General features: G+C 41.6%; 1 protein-coding gene across 3 annotated transcripts in view; it reads left to right on the top strand.

Moving 5' to 3' along the window:
* The window catches only part of C10orf90 (C10orf90 homolog), a 63,423-nt gene that overhangs the window by 16,002 nt on the left and 25,978 nt on the right, over positions 1 to 21,443 (top strand). For all 3 annotated transcript variants that reach the window (XM_040702801.2, XM_046943086.1, XM_040702803.2), the window contains exons 2-3: positions 14,853 to 14,941; positions 17,174 to 18,254. In XM_040702801.2, the coding sequence (XP_040558735.1) occupies positions 14,853 to 14,941; positions 17,174 to 18,254 (1,170 nt within the window). The remainder of the gene's footprint in view (positions 1 to 14,852; positions 14,942 to 17,173; positions 18,255 to 21,443) is intronic.

Genomic DNA, 21,443 nt, shown 5'->3' with positions numbered 1-21,443 from the left:
TTCTGAAGACTCTGAGTTGTATTTTCAACCCACGTAACCAAAGACAAATAGCTATATATGTTGCTTGACCCGGATCAGAGGCTAGACACCAACCTGCCTTTTCCTTAATTCGTTTTTTCCTTGCTTTGATCCCCACTGATGTTTATTTTGCATTTATAGCAATCTCCGAGACATTTAGCAAAGGCTTTGGATATAAGGTGAGTTCCAAAATCCATAGCTTCTCCTCATAACGTGGTTTTGAACTGAAATCCTTTTGAAAGGTCATTTGAAGTCTTGAAATACTTGAGCACTTAGATTGTCGTTGATTTTTCTAATGGTGATTGACTAGCCAGCAAGCTCTTCTACTGGAAACAGTATAAGTGTATTTTGTATTTTCTTTTCTTGTAAAACCCACTGAAATTCACCCAGAGGGTGGTGACGCACTGAACAGGTTGCCCAAGGAGGCTGTGGATGCCCCATCCCTGGAGGCATTACAAGGCCAGGCTGGATGTGGCTCTGGGCAGCCTGGTCTGCTGGTTGGCGACCCTGCACATAGCAGGGGGTTGGAACTGGATGAGCACTGTGGTCCTTTTCAACCCAGGCCATTCTGCGAAATTCTGTAATATTGGTGCTGGTACAACTGCGGTATGTACAGATGGGTGCTCACGGAAATGACTCGTGTATGAGGCTAAATAGTTTAGTAACTGTTGTGCGTGGAGGAAATCACTTTTAACTACAATGCACGCATGCAAAGAAAACACTGTATCTAAATGTTTGATGACTGATTCATTTTCACAGAAGATAGGCATGGCAGCATTTAAGTTACAACAGCTGTGTGCATCCCCAGTGTCATCCTGTGGTGACTTTATCATTGGCAGCTTGTTTGTATGGGGCTTTCAAGTGAATAGAAGTGAATAGGCTTGCTCATCGTACTAATTACGTGGTTTTTAGTTGTGCAGTTGACTGTGGATGTGTTGTATGGCATAATTAACTCATAGCTCGAGTCCTGGTTTGATATCCTGTCACCAAACCTGGCTGAGATAAGGATTACCAAATTCATGGTTCTACAGGTAATCCCAAACAGCACATAATTTTACAGGCATTTTATGATAGATTAAAGCACTGAATTGATTTGGGGAGTGGGCGGGGGAGAGAGGGAGAAGTATTACCATGAGCAGCTAAATCCTTCAGTATTTTTCTTATTTCAGCGCTGATCTGTCTGTGTCTGTGTGTTTGATGCAGTTCTAATTAGTCTCCTTTACGCAGCATGATGAAGTGTGTAAATTTTCATGTGTCATCCTGGTTACTGTTTTCTCTTTGAAATCAGTATGTCTCTGCTGCTCTGCTTTTAGCTTGTCCTTAAAATACTTTCCCATTTAGCTTCCAGGCTTTAATGATCCAGCTTTGCATTGGGGAAAAAAAAATGCAGAGTATTGAGTTATGGTAGAAAAATGTTAATATCAGGTGGTGACTTTTTTTCTTGGGAGAAGATAAATGGTGTAAATAAAGCAGTCGTTGCTCAAAGGTTAACTTCAGGTTTTTGGCTTCTCCGGTAGAAAGTGCAAAGTCTTTCCATCAAAACGGACGATCAGAAGCGCTTTTGGGAACTCAGAGGCACAAATGAAACAGCTCTGTGTATCCCTGTTTTTTGTAGTGAGTGATTTTCTTTAGGGGAAAAACAAATTCTGTGTCTTTTCTAGAAGTGAATTAGCCTTATCTAAGGCAATCAGCGTTTATTATAATTTCTGCATTTGGAGAAACAGATTTTAAGAAACCTACTATTTGGAACTTTTTGGTGCTGGCCACAATTAAATAAAGCCTTATCCTTTGGAGAACATTTATTAGTTCTTTTTATGTTCGTATTAAATGTTCTGCGGTACTGTGTAGTTTTGTACCATCTTCTACTTGGCAGCCGCACAGTAGCTGTTTACTCACTGTCTTTTGATTAATTCTCTTGCTATTCCAGCATGTAATATACCTCATTTGTTTAGAGAAAGGGAATACATTTCATATTTAAAAACCCTTTTACTGCAGTTACTGCATCTTTGCAGATTTAATTAGGTCTCAGTCCCTTCCAAATCACGCAAGTCAAAGGTCCGGTCTTACTTGTCTCTGGGGCATCGTTACAAAATGTCCCCAGATGGAGTCTAGTTTCTAACTGATGACTTTACCATATAGGGGCTAATTATTTCTAATCTTACACATTGATGGGACTGTATTTTATATCTCTGAGCCACTGGAACTGTTAACTGCCAAATTATCCTCCACTGTAATATGCGGGTTATGTCTCCATAAAATGGACCGACTTCACAAATGACAATCCCTTCCTACCAGGCTCTTGCGTTTTGAGCCGTAATTATTTCTGGCACACAGCTCCATCTGATGAGCCCTTGGTAATCTACATTATTATCTGGGATAAGCCGTTAGTGCCTGGCTGAAGGCACAATCCTAGGCCGTGCTCTATGGGGCAGCCTCCTGGCGGTGCTCAGCCCGGCCTCCAACTGCTGCCTTTCCTTCCTATGAGCAATAACCTCCATCAGGTCTTTAAAAGAAATGACTTAACACTTTCACCTTCTGGAAGGGAAAACCTGTATTTTGAAGTCTATAACGCATGAAGGTGTCGGAAGCCTAATCTAGTATAAGCTGCCTACAGTCAGCCCTCTTAAGCACTGGGGAAGAGAAATGAATATCTAAAAAGCACCAAATAGCTACTGTTGCACTTGGATTTCATGTCTGTGTGTGATAGAGGTCAGTAACATAAAGCTGTTTATTTCATCACAGAAAGCAGTGCCTGTTATCAGAGCTTGCTGTAGGCGAAGGGATTGGGAACTCCGCATTTAAGCAACCTGCTCCATTACTACTTCTTTGCACACATGGGATTCCTGCCCTGCTTCTCTGTGTCACTTCTGCCCCAGCCCATCGAGCTGCTTTTGGAGTTGGCTCCACAGAGCAACAGAGTATGAAATGATGATAACTTGGATTCAGTATCTTTCAAACATTAATCCAGTAATGGCAGACCAAGATCTGCATTAGGAAAGCAGGGGCCTTGAAAGATTGGACTTGGGAAATATTGGCCCTCTGTCTCAGTTGGTTTCAGGGGAGTCAATAACACCTTACTGATGTAGAAATTACTTTTTAAAACAACAGAGAGTTAAATGACAGTGCAGCCTGAAGGGCAGTGAGCCTTGCAAAACCCGGTGTTACCCAAGTGCCACCTCCAGAGGCACTGACTGGTAACCAAGGAATGGAGGCGTCAGTGCTCCATTTGGGGACTTACTTTAGTAAAGGAAGATTGAAATGCAAAACCCCACCACACAAACGTGGATTGTTAACTTTCCTTAAATGCTGGATGAAGTAGATAATTCTGTATTTATATACCTATCAGCATTAATATTATGGCCAATGTGTTAATACCAATATTACTGTAACTAATGCAGTAATACATTTAGAGTAATAAGATAGTACTAGATCACTGTGACGGATACTAGACTGACCTTCCAAAATAGTCCTTTCGGTCTAGAGTATGAGCAACATCTTTGCCCTTTTATTTCAGGTAATATAAATCACCTGCTGATATTTTGTTTGTTTTCATGATCACTGTCACCCCACTAATCATCCAAACAGTGTATTTATTCATTTTTAACTGTATCTTGTGGTTTTTTTCTTTAAAAGAAGGTCAATATCCTGAAAGCATGTGATTTGACTTGAGAGTGCTGAGATGTTTAACTCAAATGAGCATGAACTTGAGCATGCTGTTGTCTGCTGCTCCAGGTATCTGTGCAGTGCATTCATGTGTAGTGCTGGTGTGTGCTATAGGGTTGCAGTTAACAGAATATATCAAGCAACGTGCAATTGCTTGATATACGTGTAATGTCCTGAACTTGCATTTTCTTTCTCATATTTGAACTTAGTGTTTTGAGCAGTCAAAGCAGAACATGAATCTTGTACTGATCTAATGTTGCATTCAATTGGTAGGATTTCAATAATACTTTGTAATTACTTTGTAAATACTTCAGTTGTAAAAATTGGCCTTTTACTCCCAGTTCTCCTGAATAATGCAGCACTCCATAGAATCGATACCTGTGTATACACATCTGTTTGTCATTCTCACTAACCAAATTACATGAATGTATCATGGTGAACAAACCACAAGATCTTTAAGCTCCAGCAGGAGAATAGATGTCTGTGGCGTAAAACAAATGGTGCTGGTTTGCAGCCCTGCTTGCATCCTCATTGCAGGGCTGCTGTCAGTGTGCTCTCAGCACATATTCATGTGTGCCCTAGCAAAGGGTAAACTGCTCTGGTTTTCCTTTGGACTGAAAAGTTAAATCAAGATGACTTTTTTTGAGTAGAGGTGAAAAAATGTCTAATGCAAACAGCTGAATAATAGCTTAAACCACTCCCTGCCCTATAAAATAATGGAAAGCAGTAGAAGTAACATCAAATAATCCAATAAGGACATCTACCCGAACCCGTCAGCCCCGCAAATTAAGGAATAAAGATTATGTTGTTGTGCTGTCAGAAAGGGAAATAGAGGGCGCATGCTCCTTGGAGAAGTGAAATCTTTTACTTCTAGAAAGAGGGGTAGTATGGTCTGGTTAAAAGTGAAGTGCTTCACTCTCACATCTACCTGCAGTGGTTTTGTAGTGTCTGGACAAAGGGCACAGAGTGCTGAGAGCTGTATTTTCTAAAGGATTCAGATGCCATGTGGTAGGTACACATATTAACTGAGTCAACGTGACTGGCAGTGAGTAACCCATGGGCACAGTGTATGTGCGAGTCCTTCACAAGAAGGTCATGTTAATCCTTGCAACTTACTACAGAGAAATACATGCTGTTCCAAAGGATATTTTCTGTAGTGCTTTCACTTAGGGTTAGAGAAGGCAAGGAGGGGAGAGTCATGCTGCGTGGTGTGACAGCCCCACAGAGTGCCAGCCCAAAACACAGCATGGAAACCCTGAAATACAGTTTACATGAGGGCCACGGCAGTGCAGATAGAGTCTTATGTGCTGTCTTATGTCTAACCCAAATTTCCAGTCCCCCAGTAGAAAATTCCACCCAAATCTCTCCTTAGCCAGGGTGTGTGGGCTTGTACTGGCCCTCTGCCTGAGGATGAATCTCCCCCACTGTACAAAGGTGCTTGCTCTTGGCCTGAGGTAGGGCAACACGTGGTACGCAAGAGCTATCCAGACTGAACATCGCACTGAGCAAAGGGTGTATCCTGCATGGGAGCTCTTAGCATCCCTTTTGCTTCAAAATGCTCTTTAATGTCCTGTAGCTCATGCTGCAGCTTCTAGTGGGAGAGTTTAATGGTAGCTAATGTTGGAGAGAATGATAGTGGTGACCAAGAGGTTTTTGAAAGCATATTCAGCACAGTCTGTCTTCTCTAACTGCTGAATGTGAAGCTCTTGGGATCAATTCTCATCCCAGAGCACCCGGCAGAAAGACTGAAATTGAGAGGGGCTGGGATTTGGCTGGGGAGCTGTGATGGATGCAGAGTGCTGCTGTATTATGTAATGGCTTATGCACTGGCTGCAGGTCAGAGATTGTTGCTGAACAGAACAACTGTAGAACAAACAAAGTGGTGATGGTAATCATCCATAACAACTTAATTTTGCCCTTGGTAGATGGTTACTTCAACATTTCGTTATACTGGCCTAAGCTGTTCAGTTATTACTTCACACCACGTTGTTCCAGGTATTCTGTGCAGTAAAATGTAGGTTTCCAATGCCGTGTCTAACACAATAGGTGAATTTAGGAAGACAACTACTCCAGTTATGATTTGCTATGTGACTTTAAACAGAGCGGATGTTGTATGTGATTATGTCTAAGGTACAACAGTACTGAGGTCAAACAGTTGCAGTATCATTAGGCCAGTCTGCAGTGTTGAACTTAATGGTTTTGAAAATCCTCTCAGATTCCATAATCTTAGCGTGAGCTAAGAGTGCTGCTCTCTCCTCCCTGCATCTCCTTGCTGTCCCATCTTATCTGTCCCCAATGCTTCCTTGCTGCTCCTGGACAGGATTTGTGGTCCCTCTGGCACTGTGGGTGACCTCAGTGGCCAGTAGGAAGGTTTGTCAGTCAGTTGTGAGTCAAAGAGAGGAGAACCAGTGAGCTTCTCTGTAGGGTGGCCTCTTGTTTCTACAAAATCATTTCATCTATTTATTTACTTACTTTTACAGTGAGATAAGCTATTGACCCTCCTGTTACACAGGTTGAAGCAGCCCCCACAGGATCCAAAGTCCGAGGTCGGACGGATGGAAGGACTGAGCATAAATCAAGTTTGTTCTGAAAATCAAGTTAAAGCTGGATCCGAGTAGAGAGCACAGTAGAAAAATGTTTTGTTTTTGTTTTGTCAGCTTTATTTATTTTTCTGTTATTTTTAATTGATTCACTGGTAGTAATTAGTTAGGATAAAAGACAGGTCTTCTAAAACACAGGGGCAAATTTCATGCAAGCATAATTGTGCCTTGCTATCCAGATATGTGTTTATGGATGTAGGTATGTGAATGACTTTATTCATAGGAGTAGCTCCTGGGAGACAACTACTGTGAATATAACTACTCACATTTTGAAATATTTCCCAGATTGGTTTTGCATCAAAAGGTGCTGGGGAGTTCATGTGCGTGTTATGAATGTAACACCACAGAGCAGGGAAATATTGCTGCAAATAAAGCAAAATGCTTTTTCTTACCCATCTGTTGCAGATCTGATGTTGCTGAACAGAATAATTTGGTAGAAAAGCTTTTAGTCGTGCACAAAAAAAAAATGGCATATACAAACAACCAGGAGTTTTGGGTCGTTGCTAGGCAGCAGGTTATTTCTTCTTGGAAAAGCAACCATGGCTGCTGGGTCTGGCTGGGCTGCTGGGGCTGTGGGCCCAGGGGTGCTGGTGGATCCCAGTCCCATATGTTCTCATTCAGGTGATGTCTGCCACCAAAAAGAGAGCCTGAAAACTCTTAATGTCATTACTTGCCAGCTGGTACATAGGAAACACTAAAAGTTAAGGTTCAGTTCTACACTGTCCATCTTTTTAAACTGAAAGACTATTTCTTTTAGAAAAAAAGTAATTGCCAATTATCAGTTCTGCTGAACCTAGCGATGCCCTGTTTTGTCTTCCAGCTTCCAACACTTCCAACTGTGTTTCTGTTTGAATCTCTAGAATGATCTGTGTTTCTAAACCTATAGCAGAGGAAGGGTGATGTTCGTGATCAAACAAAGCATGGCTGCGTGGTAAAAACACTCCATAAACAAAGATTTGTTTTACTGTCCCCTCAAAAGGCAAATGTAGGTATTATGTCACCAACTGGAAAGCTTTATGTGGTAGAATAATTACTGCGTTGGGTTGTGTGAAGCGTGGTTAGATTTAGAGTTGAGGCAAGTCAATGGCGACTGAAGACAGTGGGAGTTGTGTACTCTTAAATTATGTAAAACAAAACTATTTGCTTCATCACTGAGCTAGTGCCTTGGAAGTCTAATTTTTTAGGCTTTGCACTTATTTAAATCCTAGCTATTGTGTTTTTACCCTGTGAGCACTGAATTTTTCTTTTGGTTCTAGCCTACTGCATCCAGTATAATCAAGCAGTTTCTGATGTCTGCAATCACATCAGTTAATGTGAATGACTTTCCAGAAAGAAATAATATCTCAAGTATTATACAAAACTGAATGCTTCTATTATACAAAAGTAACATGAAAAGCCTGTATTAAATCTGGCATGACTGGTGCTACACTGAGTTTAGTTCCATTGTACAAACCTTTTAGTGTCAGATTTGGCTCATGCAAACATCCTGTCTTTTTTTATTTTGTTTTGTTTTTGTTTCGGAAATAGAATTGGACTAACATAGATGTGTATTGAAATCAACTATCTTGATATCTTGGCAAAAGTAGCTGTACCCACAGCATCTATCACCACTGTATTAAGAGTATTAACAGGAAAGAAAATCAATAAAGCAAAATCCCTGCAGCAAGGATACATATAAAGTCACAAAATGCATGCATAGCAGACAGTGCACAGGTTTCCTCTTCTTATCTTTACAGTTTCCTATCTTAAAGTTATGCTCTTACAAAATCAGGTGAGATGTAAGAAATATTGAATTACCTCTAGCTCCTATTATGCATAAGCAGCTTTAGGCAAATGCACACAGTTTATAATTGCTACCAGTTCTGAGTAACACCAGTGGAATTTTTATTTAGAAAACTCATTTGTGCCATCAAATTTTGTGTATGTTGTGACCTCTACATGAATACACGTAGTAATGCTTGAATAACTGCTCATAAATATACTTTTTGGCTACAGTACTGCTTTTCCTTTGTTTGCTTATGCATAGTATTTGTTAAGTTTACAGTCACTGAAGCATTTTTTGGCTATCTTGAACATTCTTGTGCCTCCACAAATAGACATGGTCACTAAAATATGGATGCCTTGATAAAACACTGGGAAAGGGACTTTGAGAATGGTCGAGGGTCCCTTCTAGTACCTTGTTCTGTATGAAATGTTTCTATTACTTACGCCTTTACACGGACATATGCCAAATAAAACAGATTCTCTGGGAAGACTTGTCTTGGGTGGGGGGAAGCCATCAAACCACAATTCTGACAACAAACCGAAGTTGCCTTCGCCCTTACATTTTGCTAGTGTTTTCTCATGTCTCTTACCTCACTTTGGGGCTGGAGCACCTTGTACTGGAATCAGACTCGGAAGGATTTCTTGTAGAGCGTCCTGATCTCCTAGGAGAGTTTGTTGGTTGCTTGTTTTGCTTAGTGAAATCCTCTTAGGAAAACTTGTCCAGATTATATAAAGTACCCACTTCCCAGAATCCCAGTGAAACATATGGACAACACTGCTTTTCTTTTAGCAGTGCAGAAAGAGACCTAGCCACCAGTTATCAGAGTAGGGAAGCCATGGAGCTTTTAGGACTTGGCTTCTTACTTAAGCAGCACTGGGGAGCTCAATGACTCACTCCGTATCCCAGGTTCCTCCTTACACTCCCATGGGAATGAATACCTGTGACATTTATGACATCTCTTCCATTTCTACAATGAAAGTAGTGAAAAAAAAGTAATGGGAGAGTATGATTTTGCTATTATGTGGTATTATCCTTCATCATCATCCAATCCAATTCTCTGTGCCTTAGATATCCTCCCTCTAATAACTTCTCTTTGAACTTCCCCATTCTATTCCTACTATATTTTATAAAGATCTCTGAAGAGCTCTAGTAGGGAGCTCCAATGCCAGATCATGTTATTTAGACTAGAGAAATGGTATCTACGTCAGTTTAAATCTTCCTGTGTGCTCCCATTTGAGTCTTTGGCCTGAGTTATGCCCACACAGCTGGGCTTCAGCAGGTTTGGTGAGTTAGTTGCTGCTTCCAGGAACTGAGATTTGTTAGTGTGAGCTTGTGCTGCCAAGAGAAACCTAGAAATGCTTTTATCCCTGTACTACTGAAAATTAAAACTGCCCCTGTTAGCTCTGTGTGTGTGTGTTTGTGTGATGGATATGCTGGGGGAGATTCCTCACTTTATTAGGTGAAGATAAAGAGTAGTAGCAGCGTATAATGAAAACACGATATTTTTCTCTTATGCATAGGTGTCGAGATATAATTCCTGTGCTGTTTCTAGCCCCCTGATGAGCACCTTGCTTCTAATGGCATGGATAATGAGAGATTTACGACTTCTGGCTTTTTGATAGCAGACCAGAACTCATTTGTCCGTTCCGTGGTGGATCCTGTAATCATCTCTGCAGGCAGTCAGCTACAGCTTCAAGGTGTGCAAGCAGGGAAAGATAATTCAGTTAACAAGTCTCATGATGCTACTTCTAATAGAAGACAATCCATCCTGACATCTTAAAAAAAATATTTCTCTATTTTGTTTACATAATGAATCCTGTTCGAACCAAAATGATTTCAGGCAGTATTGCTTAGTCTGATTTGAAAACCTTCCCAGCTCAGCTACCTTAAAATACTGTTATCTTTGTACAGCTGTGTTGAAACGCTTTCTTTTGTGGCAATGTACTTGTTTGTATTGGGTTTGGCTTTTTTCACTGCAAGAAAGATTTCAAGAAAAGAGCTGGCAGCTCCTTTCTCTCCCTTTAAATCTCTATTGCATTTTGACCTCCATTGTAAGTAGGTGCCTGGTACTTGTAAGAAGAGTGCAGCAAAAATACTGTAACGGGACTGATGTACTCTCCCTCTGCCATTCTCTCTTGATGGGTGAGTACAGCGTGGTTTCTAGCTTTGTTTGAGCTTTCAGGATGACAACACGTGCTCCTTAAGTATCTTCACTTAGGAAAAAATTGCTGTCTATTCTTACGTGAAGGTAGCTGAATGTCAAATCCCAAGGAGATGAAAATCAGGTGTATTTTCATGAGAATACATGGAGGAAGTAAAATCCACGTGTGGCTGTGAGGTCACCTTCCTTCCTGTCCATGCCTGTGCCCCTTCTTCACTGGGATGCTGCTTTTAGACCATCAGCAACACACCACCTCGCCTCTTCCTAGGACTTAACATCACTTCTGAAGTCTTAGGATAATGTCCCTACAGGATGGTGTGACCGCCTCTGCCAGCACCTTCTGGAGACACGTCATGCTCTCCACTTACAAGCAAGCTCAACGTTCTCCAGCAGATCCCCTATAAATCAATTTAATATCAGCAGGGACGTAAGTACAATGAGGGATTTTCAATTCTTATCCATCTCTACTTTTAGTGCTGTGCCTGTGAGCTGTAGCTTGGTTGTTGGAGATTTATTTTAGAGTTGACATCTCTCTGCAATTTTATGATATTGTTTCTTTATGACACATGAAGAAGACCAGGAGAAGCGGATTTGGTTCTGGTGTTTATTCTGACTTGGCTTTCATCTTAGGCATTTCTATAATGTCTGGATAGTTTTTCTGGATGACTCACTTCAGATTTCAGGAAGTGAATAATGATCTCTTCCAGCCCTTATGGAGAGGGGAAGCAGTGAATCTTTAATGATGACTTTGTTTTTCTTGTGGCATCCTCAGGTATTTGAACTAAATAAGCCATAGAAAATTCAAATAAATACAGTGTTTTAAACAGAATGAAGTGTAGATGAATGCCTCCGAGTTGGTTTTAACAGTACGGTTTATCTGAAAATAACTTAGTATAGGAATAATATGTACCAGGAAAAGAAAATAGTCTAAAAATATTTTAAGTTATGCTAAAGACGTTGTATCAACTGAGTGATTGCTCTTGTGCTTGGCCCTACAGTCAAGCCATCAATGTCCTTTATCTCCCAGGCCCTGAGGGGGAAATTCGAGTCTCTTTGGGTGACTGCCGGACCTGGATGGAAGTCTGAGACTTCTTGGAGGTCTTTTAGATGATGGGGTAAAGATCTAGAAAAACAATCCTTCTTCAGTTCTACCCTTCTTGTACCATTGTGTGTGTTCTGCAGAGTTCTTTTGTGGCATTTTGAGGGAAATTCAAGGAGTTCATTTTGAGGTGATGCTGGTGGCACAGATGGGGCCTCAGATGTGATCAGTGCGGGTCTCTGAGCAGAGCAGAAGAGATCAGAAGTGCTGACATGAGTTTGAAATTTGTCAGCATATAAATAGTAAATGAATAAAATATGCAACTTTCATGACAAAAAACGGGAGAGGAGGCCAGGATCAGTGCTCTAAAGTGATTCCAGCCCTTTTTGGTGTCATTCTGGCTGTCACCAAAGGCCACCCCAGCACAGCAGCCTGCAGGATTTCCAGCAAAGACCTGAAACAGTGGCAAAATAGTATTATCTGTTGCTTGTTTTCGTGTAGGTCTTGAAGTTTGTGCAAAATCTTTTTTGGCTGCAGGCCAGACTGTCCTGTGCGTGCTAAATAATCACAGTGCACTATTTTTCACCAGCACCCTCACCTTAGCAATTTATCTGCAAGCTGAGTTCTGAGTACATATTTTCTGAATCATTATCTGAGCTGGCTGCCAGTTGGCCTGAGGCAGACATCCAGGCACTCGAGACTGGGAGAATTGGTTCCAGCTGCACTCTGTAATTAGGAAAACCCTGGTCTGTAGCCGGATGTCCAGATGCCTTGCCAAGGAGCTTATCATTAGGTTCAACAAAGAGTACTGGGGGCAGGGGACTGAAAGCAGTGAGGGTGCAATAGGACAAAGCTTATATGCCAGCGTTTGCTCCTTTGTTCCTCATCACATCTCTCGTTTGCAAGCTGGAGAGGTGGGTCACGGTGGGAAGGGAAGGTCTGGGGAGGTTAAGCAAATCCTCAGGATTTCAACTCAGAAGTAAGTTTCTCATGCTCCCCACAGAGATGGAAAGTATTTGAAATGCTGTTTCTTTCATGCTTTTGCATCAAGGCAAGACTGAACTTTGCATTCTTTGTGCAACAAGAGTTACAATGCAATGTTTTGTCAGCAATGAGTTTCCATGGATGTTTTTCATGGGACACATTCAGCTAAACCCTTGTGCTCCCTGAAGAGCTGTCATTACAAACGCAGATTCGAGCTCTTTTGTAAGAGTTTTTTTGTTTTGTTTTGGTGATGTTAGTTAACAAATATAAAGCTTCCAAGATTATACTTAATATTGGGAAAATGACTGGACCTTTTGCCACCATTACCATTCTCTTAGTCTCTCTCAGCAATCAGATTGAATGACTCACCAGAAGTCTGAGCATTTTGAAGGAACAGAATATCTGTAGTGATATCAGAATGTTATTGCACAGGATAGGGTACAAAAGGCGATGTGAAACTCCCCTCTGGATGATTGAGTGAAGAAAATACGTATTTCCTTCACGTCTCCCGAAACGTCTACTTTCTTTTTAAAGTTAAACAAGAATTAACTAATATATTTCAAAATGTGTCTGTGAAACTGGAAGGTCTTACCTACAGATTATCACAGGACGTTACTTTGTTAAGAGTAATTTACAGATCATACATAATAAACTGTGTGGACTTTGATGACTTGTTCTTGTTTGACCCTGTAGAATTCAGTTAGACAGTTTGACCCTGTAGGATTCAATTTCTCCTGCGCTGAAAATACATTTGAATGAACTTCATGAAAGACCATCTGGCAAAACATGGCTTTCTGGGTCTGATTCATCTCCAGCCAGCTTTTTGGATTTCTTTGTACACTAGTTGACATTCACAAGTTGATATTCTCCTGTTGTAGCTTCACAGCTCTATCTGAGACAACTGTGGTTTTCTTATCATAAAGCATATGAGGAACACGGTTGATAGCAAAGTTTTTGCTTTAATTACGTCTGCTTTGTTTGTGAAACCTCTAGATTCCTTGACGTCTTGCCTTAACTCAATCCAACAACTTCTTCCTTATCCTTCTCTGCAAGTTATTTCCTATTTAGTTGTTTAAAGACGTAAGACAGCATATGTTTTCATATGCAGGTTGGCATTGTGAATGTATCCTCATGTATTCACTGCAGTGCTGACATGCTGGCAGTTCTCTTTCCATAGAGCCCACCTAGCAGTTACCATCTCTGCTGCAGCACCTCCTTTTCACCATGCATCTCAACCATGAGGGGCAGGCTCTGAGGGCATCTCACCCATGGGTTATGCCAGCAGTTACTGTGATCTCATTCACTGCATTTTCATCAATTGAACTGTGTTATTTCTTTATAGAAATAAATAAAAATTCAGTGAGCCACTCCTCTCCAGCTACTTTCTGGATTCTTCCCCCTCCCCCCTTCTTCAGCTAATAAGTCCAGATGTTTTTTTCTGTTCCTCAGGAATTTCTATGGCTCAAGAAGAAGAGCAAACCTCCTTTCTTCTTACCAGCCATGTGCATAAGCAGTGACATTGATGTTTTGGAGCTGTATCAGCAAACTGTACTTTAGTAAAGGAGTTAAGTTCATCAGTCAGCCTGATTTCTGATTGTTATCCCATGGTGGGACTCAAGGACATCTGTTAATGGAGGGCAGACCTTACACTTCCCCCTCTTTTGTTTCTACTGTTTAGCTGTCCCCAGAGTCATGCATGAAGACTGCCACGATGGGTGCACAATAATGGACAATTCTTTTTAAGGGGAGCTTATTTACATTTCTTTGTTAATTTATTGCTACACAAACTGAATTTCTGCTTATTAAAAAGCCATCAATTTCTACAGCAGGCAGCCAAAGTTGAAGAAGGAAAAGGTCTTATGGTGGTATGTCTTGATTTGAAGAAACAGCCAATAATGTCACAAGATTTCAGTTCAAATAGAGAATTTCTGAAAATTAACCTCAGATGTTTATTACCATATAGAAAGTAATGTAATTTCTAGATTAACCACTGACAGCCACTGGAATGCACCATTGCAGCGTCCCAGATCCTGTGTTACATGGTAATGAGTTCTTGTAAAAAGCTGTAGCAGGGCTAACCCACGCAGGAGGCAGTACTGATCACAAGCTTGGAGATTGATATTATAGGTATCACTGAACTGGAAATGGCATCATGGTATTTGTGAGTATCATTCAAAATTACTGCAGTTCTTTAAATGTGAAGACAGCTTAGTCCAGAATAAAGGAGTCTTATAGCATCCATTAATGTGCTTGCTTGTGCTCTCAGGTTCTGCAGACCAGGCAGAAGGGAAGTTTGTTGAAGCCAATTCCCATCTCCCCTGCTTACTCCTCACGCATCCCTTAGATACAGGCGAACCAGTGGCTGAGAGACACAAGCTGTGCTCAGGCCTATACAGGTTGTGCAGCTGTCCCCAAACGTGTCTCTGCAATACCATCCTGGCAGTGCCCAAACCCCTCTCCTGAGAATGGGGGAAACGTGATCCTTCCTGTGCTCCTAGGGCAGGCAGATCACTTACCAGAACACTCTCCCTCCTGCTTGTGCCCTGCTTAAAGCCACACTTTATCATCCATCTCCTCCAGGATGCTGGTGATAACGTTTCTTTCCCTGTGCTTGTTTCCTAGGAGCAGCATGGAAGCAGTGGGGCAGTAACAGGACGTGCACAGGCCAACAGCAGGAGAGTGCTGTGGAGAGAAAACCAAGCTCTGCAGAGGTAGGATGAATAAATAATAGGTAGATAAGAGTCAGCAGAAGGCGTTTAGATTTAAAAACGGATGCTGGTTGCTGAACAGCGTGTTTAGGCTTGATTTTGTTTCCCTGTGCTCGGCTTACATAGCCACAAAGCCAAATAAAACGATGGCTGAAGAGGTTGTGAGTCAGCGTGCTGTTGTTGAGGAAACCCCCTCCCCCCCCCATGTTTTGTTGGCAAAAAATGTAGTTAAAAACCTCCCAGGAGTTTAAATCAAGTGTTATCCCAATTACCAGTACGCTGTCTCAGATGTTCTCAGGGTAATGCCTGAGGTTTTCTGTTCACCACAATTACTTGGTGTAAGTGCGTGCTTTTTCCACAAGATGCAGCGAGGCTTGAAAACTCCCAAAGAACATAGGATCAGTTGATCAAACCTTAAAGATTCACTTCTCTGCCAGAGGTTGGGAGGTGGGAAGAGTGTGTTTACTCAAGCAGCGAAGGAAGTGAATTACCTAAAATTTGTATTTGAAGCTAATAGAGATAAGTTTTGACATGCTTCTGGACTCTTGCACGACGCTTCCATCTGTGCAGCCCTTAACAGAATAAATGAATGCCATATCTGCTGCTACAGCGAGAGATGCATCCACAGAATAAAGTGCATCAAGGAACCTTCTTCAGGGCTCATAAAAATCTCAGGGAAGTTGAGAGTTTTAGAAGTCATGCGAAGGTCTTAAACCTATAGGTAGAAGTGAATGCAGTGCAGAAAACATAAGGCAAATGTTTTTACAAAGAAGGAAGAAAATGCTTTCCCTGGGGCTGTGAAATTATTGAATTGTCAAAATCCCAGGCAGCTGGGTTAGAGTAGATAAAATTTACCTGACGTTTCACCTCGTTAATAAACTCTTGATCTAACTCTACTTATTTGGGTTCCCAAAACAGCCTTCCTAAGAGCTACAGAAGGAGCCATTATTCCGTGTTATTTCCATGCACGGGGGATAGGAGCTCAGCTCTGGTTTTTCCTTTGGGCTTCAGAGCAGGGTGAAATACTGGTTAAGCACTGGCATTGATTAGCAGATGATACGGATGCCCAGGGGTGACTGAGATGAATGCACAATAAGCAGGAACAGTACAGGCTAGCAAATGGGACCTAAACTCTAAATTAAATTGAATGAACTTTCATTACAGAGCAAATCCTCAGATTTTGCATGACAATTCGGTGGGCATTTTATCTCTCAGGATTGCAAAATCTAGGAACCTGGGGCAGAAGCAATCTGATCAGCCAACTTAGAGCAGCAAAGAGATGCTTTATTGCATATCACCTATGTGACGAGCTTTGTGGGTGGTAATAGCAGGAGATTTTAAACTCGGGTTTACTCCCTGTTAAATAGTTTTAACATAAAAGCACCACTTTTGTCCCATCAGATGAAGCAACGTATGGTCTGTCAAGATGTTTACTGCCATGGTCAGAAACGTGAATGTGGACCACAGTCAATCCAATGCGGACAATGTGGTTTTGCATTTGATGAGCAAGAAGGAACTGATGAATTAAAATTGTGCTTGCAGCACTTTTTGGAAATAATACCACATTAATCAGAGGGACCATGGGGAAGTTTTTCCATGTTTTTTTTTTTACTGGTGAGGTCGTAAAGCATCAATGACTGATGCCCATGTGCTCTCTGCAGCACGTGATGGCACACATGAACCTTCAGGCTAATGGTCTGTAACTCACTCGAATGCATTTAAAGGCCAAGCAGGCCATAATGAAACTGTCCATGCTTTCAATGTGTCAATTTCTAAAAAACATAGCAGCCCCAAATCCCAATTGCAGCGATGGGTTAAATACTGCAATCAATGGTATAGGATGCGCATTTTTAACTCACATGCATTTTTACACTGGATAAAATATTCACTGGAGCCTCCCTGGCAGTTCAGAGCTGACTTCAAGAATGCGTGCTTTAAGACTGGTGGGGGAAGTAGTATAAATATAGTAGTATAAAAGTTTGGATGCCCCATCCCTGGAGGCATTCAAGGCCAGGCTGGATGTGGCTCTGGGCAGCCTGGTCTGCTGGCTGGCGACCCTGCACATAGCAGGGGGTTGGAACTGCATGAGCATTGTGGTCCTTTTCAACCCAGGCCATTCTATGAAACGAAAATTTAACGAGAGATCTTGAACAAAAATGTCTTGTGTGATGGATGATGAATAGTTACATATGTTATGATAGAATATGTTGATAACTTGAGTCTTTTCATTTTCAGGAATCTCTGTCATCAACAAATAGAAAACTGATTTTGCCAATAGTCATTTCACAGATGATTGATGAGAATAAATTGAAAGAAAAGCGGTCCGCTTTGCTGATGCAGGCAGTGACCCCCCAGCCCAGCGCTTGCCTCACAAAGCAATCTTTGGCTAATGAAGGTTCAGTAAACATTAACAGCACATCTGCGGTGCTTGCCAGCCGATTAGCAATTCACTCATCCTTAGATGATACCACCTCTCCACTGGGCTGTCCCATCGCAGATGGAAAACAGCGTCGAAAGCGGAAGGGTTTTGCCTCCATAACTATTACAGCCCGGCGTGTCGCTGCGGGCTCCAGTGACCCAACGTGGGGACCCAGGGCTGTGCCGGAGCCCCATGCTGTGCCCCCCACCTCGAGTGAGATCCCCGCTGCTCTCCGCCACCGACTTTCACCTGACCAAGCAAACCCCGAAGTCGCTCCATCGGGGGTTTCTCATTGCTCAAAGTTAAGTAAAGAGCTGTGTGAGAGGTTTTTCAGCTGCAGAAGCGGGGAGAACAGCAGTGGGGGTCTTCAAAGCAGCGATGGGAGGGGGAAAGTGCCACCTTCGTTCATCTCATCTGTCCGCCTACACGTTTCTCAGCAGTGTCCAAATACCATCTATTACATAGACAAGTCGCTCAACGTGTGCCTCGACCGACCTCGAATTAAATGCCAAAAAATTTATAGATCGGCGTTGTCCTTCAATATAAATTGTAGTTCGTCCAGATTAACAGCAGATGGAGTAGATGGTATAGGTAATGGAGAGTCAATAGAGAAGATACTTCAGATAAAGCTCCTGAGAGAAAAGAAGACTCCACGCAGAACAAACAGGAGCGCACATTTAAGAGAACGTAATGTAATTAATAAACAGAGAACAAAGGAAGGCTCTTTGGTTACTCAATGCCCTTTGACGAGAGCCTGTGCCTCTGAACTTCCAGCATCTGGGCATGGACCCAAAGGACCTAACAGCACGACGACGACAGAGCAAAGTGATGATAAGCAGTTTGGCAGCTATCGTGCTACGTTTTCTCTCCATCTTTCTAATTCAAGTGGCGAGGCAGGTAAGTCATTTCCATAAGTCTCAGCTGGTGGAGCAGCATTCAGGCTGGACCAGACCCACCACAGTGATTTTACATGAGTGGGTAACAGTAATCTTTGCTTCTGCAAAGGCATGTTGAGTCAGAACACAGCACAGACATTCACAACTCCAGGACTACCGTGAATATATCTGCCATGCTAGTGATGCGTGCTGCTCACCAGGTGACAGAGAAAGCTTTGCCTGTGTTCACAATAGGAAACTCCTTTTTTTTTTTAACCTTTTATAGTGTGAATTATTTATTTTCCTCTCAGCAACGTGCAAGTGTTTAGCCCCAAAAATACTTTCTTTGCAGGAGTGCTGAAGTTCAAGATGTGAGATTAAGAATGAGACGGCTGCACTGAGCTTGGTTTTGTGCTCCTTACTACTGAAAATGATCAGATTTACTATTTAGAAAGGTCACAGTAATAAACCTTGGCCTCTATAAGCAAAGTGAATGTTTTGCAAAAGTCCAGCACATTTGTTCCAAAGATCTCCAAGCCTTTTGCAAACTCAGTATTTTCTTCCCAATGTTGCTCTCGGGACGGTGATGGTGGGGATTGCTCTGTGCCCAGAATGGTGTAGCTTCCACTGCACTGGGCTGCAGCAGCTGTGTTACAGTGCAGTTGAATAACCACAGCTGAGTTTATTGACTCACCAGGAAGGCAGTGTGGATGGGAAGAATGTCAATGAGCGAGTCTGGTTATTACCAAACGTGCTAAGGTTAGAACGTACCTCCCTTACATCCTGTGACCTTGGGCTATATTTAATTGCAATTACCTTGTACTTGTATGTCCTTTTTGATCTAAGGGCACATATATGACATAAGCTGTTTCCTAAGCTTCATTTATAACTTCATCTTCCCAGTTTATAAATGAAAAAAAAAAAAAAAAGAGAGAAAGATGAGGAACTGCGTGCTCTCTGATGGATGAGAGCAAGGTGCAAAACATGTTCTGCTCTGTCCCTTTGCACCTTGCTGTTATTTCTACGCTTGCTGCTCTTGCAATTATCAAGGCACAAATGGTGAGAAGGCAGTGCTTTACTCAGAGGCTTCCTGCTTCACCAGTAAGAAAACTATTGGCAGGGCCAGGGTCTTCCACAGACAGACTTCATTGTATAGTAGCCTAATTTAAAATAACAACGCCTTCCTGAGGCTTTATTCAATGCCATGCAAGGTCTCTGTGTTATGTCACAAAAAAACAAGGGTTAGAATGGTATTGAGATTTCTCATGGGCTTGGCAATGCAGTGGTGGCCATGAAGGATGACTTTTACTAGAAGTAATTAGAAAGTGAAATGGGATTGCTCACAGCTCCCTAGTTTTACTGGATAAAGGAAGTAAGTGAGGTAACTGGCTGAGAAATATTGCTTTTTTAAAAGCAACTTCCACCATTTGTATGCACAAGAATACAGGTGTTAATAAACATGGGAAGTGTTACCTCCTCTAACTGCTTCCACCATTTGTATAAGCAATAATGTAGAATGTAAAGAGATATATTTCTCTTGATCAGACCTCTTGTAATGTATAAGAAGGTGTTTATCTGCTTACTACAACTTTCCTGTGTGAAATGTTATAAACAGCCAGTATAATGCTAAAAAACAGCAGTCTTTCTCACCAGGATCCCAAAAGTAATGAGCTCTTGTGTAGCTGTCAGCCATTAAATGCGACATATCATAACAAACCCAGTTAAATTCATGAGACATCCACGTTGCTCATTAAAATGAAAGGCAATTGGTATGACTTTAACCTGGGAGAAAATGAAAAATGGAGTTTGCCATAGTTCCAAAATCTGCGGAGTGAGGGACAGAAGGGATCTATTGGATCCAGTGTTCCATTCTCGTGCAAATCTGGTACAGTCCTACAGCCTGTCACCTTTCTTGTTTGTGTTGTTTGCTGGCTTTTTTTTTTTTTTTCCTAGGCTAGCTTTAAATATTGAGAGAAACAAAGCTATAATGGGGCACTTGCCTCCCTGTTCTGTGCTGTGGAACTTCTGCATATTCAGCTTAAAACCACAGGACCTGTATTGCATGATAATGTTTTATGACTACAATGAAGTAACTACCCCATCAGCAAAGTCCTTTATACCACTACAGATTCCCAACTCTTTTTATACATTTTTCCTCCAATATTTACTAGCTCATATCTATTTGTATTAAGGTCTATCATATGTTTATGCAATTAAATATCTGTGAAATGAAATGCTTAAGAAGAAGGAAAACTGGAGAAGAAGAAGCAACAAACAACTTTTGACACCATGTTAATACTTTAATGTAATTATCTCGTGGATGAAGGAACTGCAGAGAGCTCTTTGTCGCATTTCTGGTAACCCAGAAAGTTTGAGTTTATATTAGTTTGCAGCTGTAGGCAACAGATTCCTGCCAGCAGAAATAAAAGTAGTAATAATATCACCATGGCCAAAGAATAGAACAGTTACATTCAAGGCTAGACTTTTCTATATGAAGTCTGTAAATGTAGTTTCAAGAATTTATAGTCTGTCTTGCCAGTACCTGTGGAGGGATGAGTACCCACATACTTCTGTTTTACAGGGCCCAGCTTTGCTCTTTCCTATGGAGCCAGTTGAGTCATGGCCTCTTTGGTGTGCCTTTTCCCAATTTTTTATGTGACTTCACTAAAGCAACGGTGACTCTTGTGGTATTACTCATACCATTTCATGTTCTAATCCAAGCATTCTGGACTTGGCTTTACATGGCCCTGGATAACCTAATCCAAGGCCATACTTTCAGTAGGAGATTGAGCCAGATAATCTCCAGATGTATATATTTCCACAGTTTGCCACATATGAAAAGGATATTTTAGGAATATTAAGAAATGTAAATCTTGGGCTTTGCTCATGGATGGTAGTTACACTTAGAAATCCAAAAGTCCCGGTCTCAGTTAACATCCAAAGCCATGTCTCATGCTACGTCATCCCAAGGACTGATTATGGCCTTGTGATTTCACCACTATGGATTGTATCTTCTGTTGGCTCGATTGCTTCGGATACTTTGCTTCTGGCAAGAAATTGGACTGTAAGTGCTGGAAAATTCATATTTTGTGTGAAGTCAGTCTTCAGATGTGGAAAGACATGCAGTCATAAGATGTGATCGCATTCAATTTTAGTGAGGGGTCGAGATCTAACTCTCTTGGGCAGCTTAAGGAACGTGTACATACTAATG

Source organism: Gallus gallus, chromosome 6 (genome assembly GCF_016699485.2).
Source record: "Gallus gallus isolate bGalGal1 chromosome 6, bGalGal1.mat.broiler.GRCg7b, whole genome shotgun sequence".
NCBI classification, from domain to species: Eukaryota; Metazoa; Chordata; class Aves; order Galliformes; family Phasianidae; genus Gallus; species Gallus gallus.
This window is presented reverse-complemented; position numbering and strand designations above follow the sequence as displayed.